Source organism: Cornus florida, unplaced genomic scaffold (genome assembly GCF_030987335.1).
Source record: "Cornus florida cultivar Cherokee Brave unplaced genomic scaffold, ASM3098733v1 CherokeeBrave_3.0.0_Hap2_Chr01, whole genome shotgun sequence".
NCBI classification, from domain to species: Eukaryota; Viridiplantae; Streptophyta; class Magnoliopsida; order Cornales; family Cornaceae; genus Cornus; species Cornus florida.
The window spans coordinates 34792057-34806570 of NW_026775571.1; the positions used below are offsets into that span (position 1 = coordinate 34792057).

Here is a 14514-nt window from a genome sequence, read left to right on the forward strand (position 1 = left end):
TTGAATCGCTATGATATAAGTTGGGCCATGAGTCGCATAATAATTTTTTTGTTCTAATTGTTGAGATAATTTTTGAGATTATAAAAATACTATAATTAATCCACTATTCTTTCTCCAAATCTCTCAATTTTTTCTCTCTTCAAATCTCTCAATTTTCTTTTTTTTAGAGAATAACTTATGATTTCTTTTCTTTTCCCTCCACTAACTATCCAAACACTAAAATTATCATTTATTTTTTTGTCTTTCAAAATCCCTCCAAATCATTCAATCCAATCAAAGGTATAGAAAAAAATATAAATAAATTTTTGTAAAATATAAATAAAATTTAAAATTAAAGAAAGGTATAGAAAAAATAAATTTTTAAATATCTTATAGTGATAAAACTCTATAAAAAATATATTAATTATCAATAATAAAAAAAAATCTACAGATTCTCTTACGGAGTATTTTATTGGCTACGTTAGCTTGTTACAACTTAATTTATTTATTTCTTTAAAAAAAATGATTTTATTGTATTAAGAAAATTTGAAATAAAGAATAAATTGAGTTTTTTTTTTTTAATTTGGTATGAGAATCAATTATGTGTAATTATAAATATAATGGTCAAATAGACCGACTGAATTAATTTTCAAATTTGGTAACTAGAAAAATAGAAAATACTTGAGTAGAAAAACAGAAGAACGAAAAAAAAATAAAATGGGTTTTGCGAAACTAATATAAAGCACAGTAAGAGGTTTGAGAGAGTCCTTTCACCGAACTCTCTCCTTTTTCCAATCAATTATCTTTTGAAGATCGTTCATCGATTCTAGGGTTTCCATTTAGTCTTTTCTCTCTCAAATCAGGTTTTTTTTTCTCTCTCTCTCTCTGCATATTCATACACACACATGTATGCATGTGTACAGTTTACACATACATATATAGATATATATTTGTGTGGGTGTGTGTGATACCCAATCGATTTGCTTGTTTGTTTAGTTCTTCGTTAGTTATGATCAGATTGCCGGATCGATTTTTCTTATTGTTTGTTGATTTCGTGTATTTTTCTCATTACGGCTGTGTATCTGTAATAGTTTACACGTTATGGCTGAAGTTCTTGTTTTGCTTTATTTTGTCGTTGTTACTGTTTACAAAATTGCGACTTTAGTATGAAGATTCCGTTTTCTTAATTTGATTCTATAATCACTTGCGAAGGTTTATGGCAGTTTTTGATGAATTTGATATTGATATTGATATTTTAGGGTTTTGGTGTTGCATTATGGGTAATATTGAAGTGGCATTACGTTGGTTGATTTGATAATGTATTTGATTTTGATAATGTTTGTAATTCACAGATTTTGGTTTTAAAGATGAGGATGAACAACGAAGGGAAGACGATTGACTTAGAGCAGGGATGGGATTTTATTCAGAAAGGGATTATAAAGCTGAAGAACATTCTAGAAGGACTGCCTGAGACACAGTTCAGTTCAGAGGACTATATGATGCTCTATTCGTATCCTTTGGTCTTTTCATTTGTTTGTCTATTTTAGGTGATTGTTCCATTATTGTGTGTTGTTATTTTCCTTAATTCTATGTGCAGAACTATCTATACTATGTGTACTCAAAAGCCCCCTCACGATTAGGCTCAACAGCTGTATGACAAATACAAAGAGTCTTTTGAGGAATACATTACATCAACGGTAAGGAAGACTTTGTCCATCTTATCTATCTTGTGGTGCACTCTGATACACAGATATATACACCTTATTTGTTGTCTCCTTATCGAAAATGAAGTATCCCCAATGATAAATTGCTTACTCTAATTTATATTTGTATTACAAGCTTTGAAGTGGTGTAGAAGTCAACATTAAGTTGATGTTATTGTATTATGCGATTGTGTAAGGAGTGAAATCGCATTAAGTTGTTTTGTTTTGTGCCGCACTTGAGGGGGATATGAACTTATTCTTTGACTGGTGCTTTTACAGTTGGCAATCATTTATTGTTTGGTTTGGGTTGGTCAGTAAGAATTTTTTCATCAAATTAGAATTTCTTAGTTGTTAGGAGAAAAAAAATAAAAACAGGTATCTGTGACTTGTCATCAAGTTCCTCTAAGAGAATTTAGTTACAAAACTAAGGTATTTGACCAAAACAATGGTTTGGCAAAATAGAGAATAAGTTTACTTATATGTCAAAACTCAAATGATACTTTAATCTTATATATATATAACGTTATGCTGTTGTGGTCAATTGAGGAGACATATATTCTCATTGGGTATCGAAGACTACAGAAGAGAAGGAACTTTTTACTAATGCATTGCCACTTGATTACAAAAATCAGAAATTTATCTTTCTATCATGCATCTTATATTACTAAACTCAACTTGTTCTTTGGTTTTGCATAAACTTAATTTAGTTAGTCAATAGCAAGTCCTCTGCTCAATGATTGGATGTTGATTATGAAATTTGGGAAGTATTTGAGCCCCTTGCCATATTAAAGATACGTTTGGCTTGGCTAGAAGGGGCAAAGATGTCCTGCGGATCACTTAACTTCAACTAGATATATATTTCAACCGAAACAGGATTATTTTAGATGTGTTGGTGCATTTGATATCTCCTGTAAGTGGCTGGTAGATATATGTGTGCACACATGTAAACTTCCAGTTTTGCAAGTCATAGCAATCAACAGCATTGTTTATATCTTACATTTAATTAGATAGGTGTGAACTTGTATACGAGTAGAACCAGAGTTACTTCATAATGAATACATTCTCATATACCATAGAAACCAAATGATTAAGTGATGGTTTGAAAAATCAAATATGACTTGGAAACGTTATCACGCTCGGTGAAAAGAATTGTGAAACCTCTCTTTTTACAGGAAAGCGATTCTCTTTTAATACCATTGAAGATATATACTTGATTTTTTATTATCAATTTTACCTTTGGAGTTAACAGTTTCAGTGATTCAGTGACTCATCTCTTTTGTTACTGGATTTTGAATTGAAGGTATAATTACTTATGGAGTAGTTAATTGGAAATCTCAATTCTGTTCTTTTTGAGGTTACAAATGAAATTTTGTCTTGGATACATAATTCCATGCATATAAATCTTCTTTGTAGGCTTTTGGCTTGAAAGGTCTCTTCTGATGCCCTTTTCATGTACTAAGACAAGGCAGAAGTTAACAACTTGATTCATGTATTAGATGATGATCTATGCATGGCTATTACTACAATCCAAACTTCAAAAATGGATTATTGACTATCAGAAAAAAGATACAGTCCTTTTTGTTTTTGGGCACTGATATAGCGTGAGTGAATTTTAACTGAACCAGATGTAGCGTGAATAAATTTTAATTGAACCAGATGTAGCGTGAATGAACTGATAGTCTAGAGTTCATATATACAAGAAGTAAGAAGGAAGCACTTGTAAGTTTTGGTATCTGGCGTGCAATAAACATATGAAATTGTGAAACGATGCTTGTTGTGTTATTTTCTGATCTAGATATGACACTGGTTCTTGTGTTGATGTCTCTCTCCTACTTGTAGTGCAATTAAATTCTTTTCTTGGTTATTTTCCTTCCATGCTTCTTGTAGAAATGAAGTTGACCTCTTTTTCCTTTATAATACTTTGCTTTATATTTTCCAAAATAGAAGAAGCAATTCACAAATTTCATTAGACAATTGGGAGAGAGCTAATTTTAGTTGCAGTGTGCTTACATTAAGTACTGAAATTGGGACTTTTTCCTTGTGCATTTATTAGCGGATGAAATTCTTGGGCAGGTTTACTTGAAACCCTTGTCTCATATATTTGGTGATTGTATAGATATTGTAATGAGATAGAATGGGGTTAGTGTAGTTCTTTGGGTGCCCTCCTCTTTGAGTGCTCTTTAATGAATTATTATTTATAATAATAATACAAAAAAATGTATGAACTATAGGGAATTATGATAAGAATTAAATGGTTTTGGGAGAACAGGAAGAAGACAAATACTAACCAGAAATTTAGTAAAAGTTTAATAATTTAAGATAATGGAAATGTGTACTTTAGACAATCCGTTGGTCAATTTTCGCAACGAACTTATTTTACCAAAGGCCTTGTAGCCTAATGGTATCTCCGATGGTGAGGGTTCAAGTCCCCATATGGCAAATGGGTGTGTGAGTACCAACTAAGAAAAAAAAAATGGGTGTGAGTTTCTTGCCAATGTAAACAAAAAGATTTTTCATATGTAGGCCGACTAAATAGGCGGGCTACACAGATCCACCAAAACACAATCACAAGATAATTCATGTGGGTTACACATGATGTCTTCTTTTCCTTTTCTTCTCTTGTCCCATTCGTCTGGTTAAAACTTTCAGCCTCCAAAGTTGCTCAATATAACATTTTCCTATGGTGGGGGTGGTGTTGGTGTTCAAGTTGCAGGTGGCAGAAATAAGATGGTTGAGGTGCTGAGAAAAGGAATGATAGTATTTCCGCTGGGGGTCTTGAGTTGATTGTATAGAGCTTGACATTGTTGAATGCTCTCTTCTACTTCTACAATAATAATGAGGGGATTTTTTATGTGTTCCTCAAGTTGCCTCTGTGATTTTTTTTACATTAGAATTTTCCATAGGCATTATTGAAAGATGAAATTTGACATGAGGTGGAAGCATGGCCTGAACTACTTGGGGATTAAGTACACCCCCTTATGAGTTGTGAGTTTCATAATGTGTGCTACACCACACCTGAAAAGAAAAAAAAAAAAGAGTTGCCTTGCTCTTGGAAACCTGCATTTTGAGAGAGAGGTCAGAATATCCAAATTCAAATATTAGCTAGTATTCACTTTGTTTTTCTCCTTTTACAAACTTTAAAGGTTATCAATTACTTTTGATTTTACTTATTTTTCTTAAATATTCATTGGAACATAAACTTCTATTGTTTATTTATTATTAAATTATTTTAAAGTTGCTATGGCTATATTATTTACATTTATCTTCATACTGCTAGTTCGAAATAATTTCATATTCGGCCTCTGAAGGTTGTTACCTGAACCAGTGGAACATTTGCATTGGCGCCATTAGCGTGAGTTTGAATCTCAGAGCAGCCACTTTGTAAAATGAAAACGGAAAAGTCTGTTTTGAGCCCCTCCCCAGGACCTTGCCTTGGCAGGACTGCAACTGGATGATGGCCTTTTCTTTTTATTCCTTTTACTTAACCTCCACCAAAATGAAATTTCTGGATTCCCTATGGCCCCATGCAAAAGTTGCTTTTCCTGCAATTACAAGCATTCTAGTAATAATTTTCTTAGTGCGTATAAATTATCTAGTAGAACATGCATCATTATCTAGTGGACCAAAACTAATTTTTTTTGTAAGTTCTCACTTCTAATATTTACTTCCTTATTATTTGAAGCTTGTAGAGATAATTTTTTGTTTTTATTTTTGTTCTTACAATTAACTTTATTTGTTTTCTATTCTAATTCAGGTATTACCTTCCTTAAGAGAGAAACATGATGAGTTTATGTTGAGGGAGCTTGTGCAAAGGTGGTCAAATCATAAAATTATGGTCAGGTGGCTTTCTCAATTTTTCCGTTATCTTGATCGCTATTTTATTGCTCGGAGGTCGCTTCCAACGCTTAATGAAGTTGGACTCACATGCTTCCGTGATCTAGTATGTATTGATTGTACCCTTTCATTATCTTGTTATCTTTGTATCTGAACTTATTTGTTTAATAGATTTTAATTTAGTGCCTTTTGAGATTTGAAATCTATTGCAGCTGTCCATTATCTTTTACTCTTTTCCTTTTTGTGGTCCTGTTTCCTTCTATGGTATAATCGTTGAAGTATGATTGTAACATATATTTTGAATTCAGGTCTACCTGGAGTTGAATGGGAAAGTAAGAGATGCTGTTATATCATTGGTATGTTTTCTTTCTATTGCTTCAACTGCACACACTAGTCATATATTCTGTTTTATTCTACGGTTCAGCTAAAAAAGAGGGAGTTGATAAGGTAAGGACCGGCACCCTAGCCTTTGACAGAGTGTTGGGCAAGGTCTGTGATATAGACCTATAAGAGGGGTGAATAGGATAATAACTGCTACTTGAATCTTAACTAAAATTAGCAAAACTTTAGAGTCAAATTATAACTAAATATTGTAGCTCAATCAATCCATCGAGGAAAATTAGTTGCACACAACATGGACATGCAGATGCACCAGTGAAAAAAAGCAAAATTAGTTTTCATAGAAGGTAAGTCTGTAGTGAGACTTACCAAACTAACTTGGAATGAAATAATTAAAAATTACTTTGGAAGATTAAATGTTACAGGAGATATTTCATGCGGTTGATCCTATTTGTTTGCGATAAAGACAAGGATGATGATGATAAATCAATTCATCATGCTTATTATACCAATTAAATTAAAGCAGTAAAAAACATGTATCAGGACACCGAGACTTTTATATGGAAAACCCAAACGGTCATGGAACCTATTACAACTAGGTTATTAGTTCCCAAACCCAAGAAGAGACACACAGACTAATCCACCAAAACCTATAATCGAGTTTCCATTCTCATAGTCTGCTCATCAATACAGATCCACAATCCGCTTCTCCAACCAGTGATTTGATCTCCAATGACTAGTTATTCAGATCAATCTCAGATTGATTGAACAGATCTTGGTGTTGTAGCTTGTTTACAGCTCCGTGGCAATTGTTGTCAACACACTTGAGTAACTGTCATGCCTTTAAATTTTAAAACATTGAGATATCTTATTCCAAGACAAATATGGGTATGCCACGTTCCACTATGCACAAATTACCAAGAATATCTAAATGAAGTGTAAGCTCAATAATAGACCAACCGAGTACATAAATCAATACTTAAGACCTACAAAGTCAACCACACTGATTATTATAAAATCAAAACATTACTTTAAGTGTTCCGACATGAATCTCTGGGGTACTTAATAATAACTAAACAATAATTAAAGAACATTAGCCGCTCCACTGGCGCCTTACTGGAATGTTAAGTAAAAGGGTTAGCTCAGAGCTGAACAAGATCATAGCTCAACAAGTAAACTTATACCATAACTCAATAACAATTGTGTAATATATAATATCACATTTATGTGCTTAACTCATAAGCTTCACAATCTCGTTCAATATCTTATATGTTAATTCTCTTGATTAAATTCATGAACCTTAAGCATGGTTTAACATTTGTTCTTTTTAGTTCATTATATAAGGAAATGCCTCCAAATCTTAGGTAAGGAGCACATCCAACCTCTCAGGTAAGGAGCATATCCAACTTTGTAGGTAAGCAATTAATCCAACTTTTCTAGTACATTAGGTTGGGAATACAACCAACCTCACATGTAACAACTTACTCAACAATAGGTAGAGAACATATCCAATATCCCATGTGGAACGAATCCGATGAGGTAGGGAACACCTCCAACCTTGTGGAACACATTATACCTTCAAATTTACAAATTTCTAACTAAAAGTATTCTCACCTAATTCATCACAATAATGTTTTTAGTGTTAATTAAGTATTTACAATTAGCTCGCTAACACAGTGTAAGTTTTATACATAATAGTTGAATTGGTTACCATCGTACACAAATGGAAAATTTTCGTACTGACTGATGTTTCTTCTATACTAAATTGCTCCATATATGTTATAGGAAGAGTTACAGTTTAAATGCATTATAGCATTAGCACCCTTACAGTTGTTCATATATGGATTCGATGCGCGATCATTAGTTTACTAATATTGTCGCTTAGCAACCATTTTTTAGAAAAACACAGAACAGAAAAATAAAGGTGCAATGGTAAATAATATACTCACCTGAGAGATCAAAGCACAAAACAATTTAAACTCTAAAAAAGTTGGCATTGAAAGATTTCCTTGGTAAGCAGAAAAAATTGAAAGAAAGAAAGCAATATTTAGTTTGGAATCTTGTAGAGAGAAACAGATTAAGTTCTTTGTATCTCGATTATTGGCAAAGAGAGTGGAGATCTCCCACTAAAATAAACATGATGGAGGAGAGATAAAGGATAGTAGATTTTAAACCTAAAGGCTAAAGCCCTAAGCCCTAAGCGCTTTTTATTTAGGATGGGAATAAAAAGGTAAATAAAAAATTAGTTTTCTTGGTTGTAGGTGCAACAAGCTTACTCACTCACGTGAACTTTGTAAATAGTGGATCATGTGATTCCTGTTTGATTTGCATTTATATTCATTAAATCTCCTCACAATACAATATTTACCTAGCAATTTGTAATGAATAGGGTTAGATCAAATAGAATATTAATATCTGAATATCGGATCATATAATCTCAACAACTATGTTCTATACAGTTTTTTCATTGTTATTTCTTATTTTTTTCAATTGGAAGTAGGCAGATTTGATAAGTATATACTTTTTCTAATAATGATAGATCCGAAAGGTATGTTGAAATATATCGGTACTGGTATATCACTATATCCACTGAAACACCCGTGCAAGTATGCAACATCATCATTATTTCCAAGTTTCCTGCTAAGGTTAATCAACAATATCTTCTAACCAGATTGATCATGAGCGCGAGGGAGAGCAAATTGACCGGGCTTTATTGAAGAATGTTTTAGATATATTTGTTGAGATCGGAATGGGGCAAATGGATTATTATGAGAATGACTTTGAAGCGGCTCTGCTCGAAGATACTGCTGCTTACTATTCTAGGAAGGCTTCAAACTGGATCTTGGAAGATTCTTGTACAGATTATATATTGAAAGTAAGCATCTACATTTTTTTTATTTTATATTTTTATATTTTTTTATCTCATTAGCTTAAGAAACATCTTTTTGATAATTTAGATGATTTCTGAGCATATTTTTGAAACTCCAGGCTGAGGAATGTTTGAGAAGAGAGAAGGACAGGGTTTCTCATTATCTGCATTCTAGTAGCGAGCTAAAGTTGCTGGAGGTTTGTTCCGATTCTTGGCCAGATTATATGTTGAAAGTAAGCATCTACATTTTTTTTATAATTTATTAGAAATCTGACTTCATTTTCAGGTAGTTATAAAGATTGGAGGATGTCATAGCATATTGAACTAATTTGCCAGTCATTTTTTATCAGTGAATTTTATGGTTTTTTTCTTATGTTAAAATCAGATTGGATAATCCATGTTGTTATCATTCCTCTGTCATTTGTTTCTGTAGAAAGTTCAACATGAGTTGTTGTCCGTCTATGCAACCCAAGTGCTTGAAAAAGCGCACTCTGGATGTCACGCATTGCTTAGAGATGACAAGGTACTCACTCAGATCATGTGATATTCAAGCGTTTACTGTTTATTTAATTGCAAATAAGTAACGTTTATTGCTGGTTTCGTTTATTTGGTTTTAGGTGGATGACTTGTCAAGGATGTATAGGCTCTTTTCTAAACTACCTCGAGGTTTAGAACCTGTTTCTAGTACATTTAAGCAGGTTTGTAGTCTAAATTGAAGTTCATTTGATGAATAGGGAACCTTTAATATGTGCGTCCCTTTGTTATTATTTCTTTCTTCCTCTCCTTCATATTAAATTATATACTGGTGTTTCTTAATGTAGCATGTTACAGCCGAAGGTACAACATTGGTTAAACAAGCTGAAGATGCAGCAAGCAACAAAAAGGTCTGTATCTTGATTGTTCTATATCAGATCCCATAGTCTTCTGATAAGTTGCAGTTAGTCGCACTGATATTGGAATGTCACTTTGTTGGGCTTGGGGCAGGTTACAACAATTTATCTTCTATTTTGTGTGAATGAAGTGAATAAAGTGGAATTTAATTAATTAAATGGCTATGTAGATTTTCCGTACCACATGTGCAACTTTAAAGTGAATGTAATTGTTTGATGTAGTTGTGTAGCTCATTGCAATTTTAGTTGTCTATTCTAACATTTTCTTCATTTGCCAAAATCCTGTGTATATAGTGAATTTACCTGTTTCTTATGTATTCTTAATTAGGTATTTTCTATATGATGAAACATTGATTTGGTAGGTGTTGATATTATCATACCCTGTATTTGCTACTCAAATTTTGTTTTATCAAGTAAATTGTTAATCATTTGTATCTTGGATCTCTGAGGTTCTTTGTAGCCTTAATATAAATTTACAATATATTACTTAATAACCTTGGAAGCAAAGAGGTGTGACTTTTTTTTATCAAAATTTATTTCTTCTTCTTCTTCTTCTTCTTCTTCTTCTTATCAATAATTAATTGTATTTCAAAAATTATTAATTCGCATGATATTCCCACTTTGGTATGATTATAAAAAATTATTAATTCGCATGATATTCCCATTTTGGTTTGTTCATAATGCAATAAAGTTTCTTATAGTTAACCAAGCTTTTGGGATAATGTTTTCTTGATTTTTTTTATTATGCATTTCCATCTTACTGAATTGGTGTCGACTAATTTTTTTGTTTATTTGTTTTTTTCCTGTGGTTGATTGGTTTCCTATTAGTGAACTTGCATATATCTTTTGCAAATATGTTGTGCCTGTTTATTGCTTACAAAGGTTGTGCTTTTCATTTACAAAATTTTGTTCTGTGAGAAGAACATATATCCTCATGCATGACTTAGCAGCAACCTATTTGATTTTGTTAACTGGTTCTCATGCTAAGAACTTATTTTCTTACAGGCAGATAAAAAGGATGTGGTTGGTTTGCAGGAACAGGTAATTTTATAATACTTTAGTTTCATAATTTGGCAGTACATTTCATGTGCAGGAACTAACTAACTGTGGGAACTTCAGGTTTTCGTTAGAAAAGTAATTGAGCTACATGACAAGTACCTGACATACGTAAATGACTGTTTTATGAATCATACCCTTTTCCACGAGGTTTGAACTACAGACTTACTGCATGATTGAGTTATTCCATCTTATAATTCTTCCCTTTAGAATATCTCGTGTTTTCTTATAGGCACTCAAGGAGGCTTTTGAAGTCTTCTGCAACAAGGGTGTTGCTGGAAGTTCGAGTTCAGAACTACTAGCTACATTTTGTGATAATATTCTTAAAAAAGGTGGAAGTGAGAAATTGAGTGATGAAGCCATTGAGGAGACACTTGAGAAGGTGTGCTGCTCACTCTTTTTTGTATTCCAATTGACCTATTTGCAAGATGTAGAAAGTTACAATTAATGTGTATTTAATCTTCAGGTTGTGAAGCTGCTTGCCTACATATGCGATAAAGATCTTTTTGCTGAATTCTATAGGTAGATTATCTAATTTTTTTGGTTAGTGTATTGTGAGTCATTATGGAATGCAATTATTGTATCATTCGATTCATTCATAGATAATTCAGTTGATGTTCCAATTGGTGGCAGAAAAAAACTTGCTCGGCGGTTACTCTGGGACAAGAGTGCCAACGATGAGCATGAGAGAAGCATTCTGACAAAGTTGAAGCAGCAATGTGGTGGTCAGCTCACTTCAAAGATGGAGGGCATGGTAAGTTGTCCTGGATGATGATGTTTTTATGGACACTTGGGATAATTATGAATATTCTTTTATTGCTTTGCTATCTTCTAGGTCACAGATCTGACATTGGCACGAGAAAATCAATCGAACTTCGAGGAATATCTCAGCAATAATGCCAATGCGAATCCCGGGATTGACTTGACTGTTACTGTCCTGACCACTGGATTTTGGCCTAGTTACAAGTCATTCGATCTGAACCTCCCAGAAGAGATGGTATACTTTCAGAATTTTATATTCTGAGGCCTTTAAAATCTAGAACTCCTCCTGCTAATGTGAACTTGTGGAGTTTATGTTTAATAGAATACTCATCCATACTGAATCAATATTGCTTTTCTCTTAGGTCAAGTGCGTCGAAGTTTTCGAAGAATTCTATCAGACAAAAACAAAGCACAGAAAACTTACATGGATATTTTCATTGGGTAGTTGCAACATCAACGGAAAATTCGACACCAAAACTATTGAGATGATTATGACAACCTACCAGGTTAGTCATTCAAGAAAGTTTATTTTTCACGATTCTAATGACACAAACTTGGAGTCTTGACATTTTCTTTCTGTAGGCTTCTGTTCTTCTGTTATTCAATGGATCGGATAGACTGAGTTATCAGGAAATCGTCACTCAGTTAAACTTAACGGATGATGACGTTGTTAGATTGCTCCATTCACTGTCATGTGCCAAGTATAAGATTCTTAACAAAGAGCCGAACAATAAAACAATCTCTCCCACGGATTACTTTGAGTTTAACTCCAAATTCACCGACAAGATGCGAAGGATCAAGGTATTGGGATTATTTTCCAGCTGTGTTAGTTTTCCTTCTTTTTCTACTGATATTATGTATGATGAAAATCCGTTTACCAATGCAGATTCCACTCCCTCCCGTGGATGAGAAGAAAAAGGTAATTGAAGACGTTGACAAGGACAGACGTTATGCCATTGATGCTTGTATCGTGCGCATCATGAAGAGTCGCAAAGTTCTGGGCCACCAACAGTTGGTTATGGAGTGCGTCGAGCAGTTGAGTCGGATGTTCAAGGTAAGAGCACTTCATTTTCTCAATTCTATTATGCCCAGCCGTTGTTTTCCTCATTTTTAACCCAACGGAGTAAAATCCATCCACAGCCTGATTTTAAAGCAATCAAGAAGAGGATTGAATATCTAATCACCCGAGACTATCTAGAAAGAGACAAGGACAATCCGAACATGTTTAGGTATTTGGCATGATTTGGCAAGCTGATAACCCAGATGAATTTGTTACTGCAATGCTACCAGGCAATTAGCTCGCTCAAAAAATCTTACGACGGTGGAAGCCCGAGCACAAAGCACCAATTATTCCGTCGTGGGAGCTTTTGATAATTTGTATATTTTGCCCTCAAGTCAGGTGAGGATTATTACTCATTAAATTAGGTCAAATTGTAGGGCTTGAAGTCCGATTTTCAATAGTACAGTCCCATTCATGAAATTCCAACCACATGGTCTTGAAATCCCAACCACATGGTCTTGAAATTCCAATCACATTCAAAAGTGAGGTGTGGTCATGAAAAAATCTCTTAATCCGAGTTTGCCTACTTGTGGGGAAATCATTACCCACTCGCTAGAACCTTATAGCATGTTTTTAATTGGTAGGGACGACCCGATTAAATTTCATTTGAGTCGTTTAGAGTCAACTTACTCTCCTTCTTTGTCTTGGAATGACTAATTTACCCGACTTAGTTTTGGGACTTGAGTAAGAATCCGGTTTGCATTCTTTTTCGTTCATGATTCAGGTCCTATGGATCCGGGTCGTGACATTTTCGTTCTTGATTCAGGTCCGGGTTGTGACAGAAGTTTGAATATATAGGTTTACGTAAAAAAAAATTATTTATTTTATTTTTATATGTAGAGAGAGCTTCGGGTAAGTGCAGAGAAAAAAATTATTAAATTATTTCTCATTTTGTAATATATATATTTTTCCTTTCCTAAAGATTGTATAACCGATAGATTGGTCAATAGGTTACATGACCAAGCAATTTGGACCGTCCAATCGTCGACGGGGCTGATTGGTTTATTGTAACGCATGGCCCTTGGGGTCAAGGTTCATTCTCGCTTGAGGTGAGCCCATTCTGGTGTGCCAAAAAGTTAGAAGAGCAAGTCTAGAATTTGAAAAAGAGAGAGATTTCGGTGAAACGCCGACAAAGCTTCTAGCGATCAAATTTAGAATCCAACGAGGTTTCAATAAAGTTTTTGAAACTAGATTTCGATGAGGTTCCGATGAAGATTCTAACAATCAAACTTGGATTCTGGCGATCGGAATGAAAATTCCGTCCAAGACAAAATTAAGAATACCAAATTGGTTTTATTTTCAACTTATATTTTTATATTCATAGTTTTCATTATACGTAGTATATTATTTATTCAAAAGTTATTTTCAAAGGAAAAGTTCTTTAAAATTATTTAAAATTGGAAATTATGTTTTGAGTTTAAATTTAAATTTCTCAAATTAAATTTTATTATGAATATAATGTGAAGATATGAGTACATGAGTTGGCAGGAGTTGTATTAATATGATGTCATTTTTTTTTTCTCTATTTATTTATTTATTTATTTTCTTTTTCATTCATTTATTTATTTTTTTTTTTCAATTTTCAATATTTCTCCTATAAGTTTATTTACTCCACCAACCTATCATTTAAAGAATGTTGGGTGGAGAAAAATCAATTTATTCTTTAGGAGTCATGCATCATTTATGGCCAAACTCATTGAATGGTACCCCATTTTACCTTTCTAAACCATGTTATATGTTGAAAATATGTACTTACACATTAAATTTCTATTTTATTTATGAGTTAAATGCTCTGACACTTCTCAAGGTTTGCCTTTATTACTCGCATATTAAACTAGTGGAAAAAAAAAATTGTCTAAACCTCCCCTCAAGTTTGGTTAACTTTGCCATAAGACCCCCTTTTGTTAATTAACAATTAAAAAATTCAGAAGTCAATAAATTAAAAAAAATATAATGTCAAAGCTACCCTTAATTAATGAAGATGAGATGTATGAGGTCATAAATGAGTGTTTTTTTTTATTT

General features: G+C 33.2%; 1 protein-coding gene across 1 annotated transcript; it reads left to right on the forward strand.

Annotated features, from left to right (window-relative positions):
• The first annotated feature begins 687 nt into the window (after nt 1-687).
• On the forward strand, nt 688-14290 carry LOC132294705 (cullin-1-like). Its single transcript, XM_059792659.1, has 20 exons — nt 688-842; nt 1332-1489; nt 1577-1676; nt 5437-5622; nt 5825-5872; nt 8527-8730; nt 8844-8957; nt 9158-9247; nt 9342-9422; nt 9546-9608; nt 10620-10655; nt 10734-10820; nt 10903-11052; nt 11137-11192; nt 11304-11424; nt 11506-11667; nt 11795-11938; nt 12015-12233; nt 12319-12486; nt 12573-14290. Exons 4-20 carry the CDS (start codon nt 5473-5475, stop codon nt 12672-12674), a joined length of 1995 nt encoding a protein of 664 aa, XP_059648642.1. The 5' UTR covers nt 688-842; nt 1332-1489; nt 1577-1676; nt 5437-5472; the 3' UTR covers nt 12675-14290.
• Nucleotides 14291-14514: the final 224 nt, after the last annotated feature.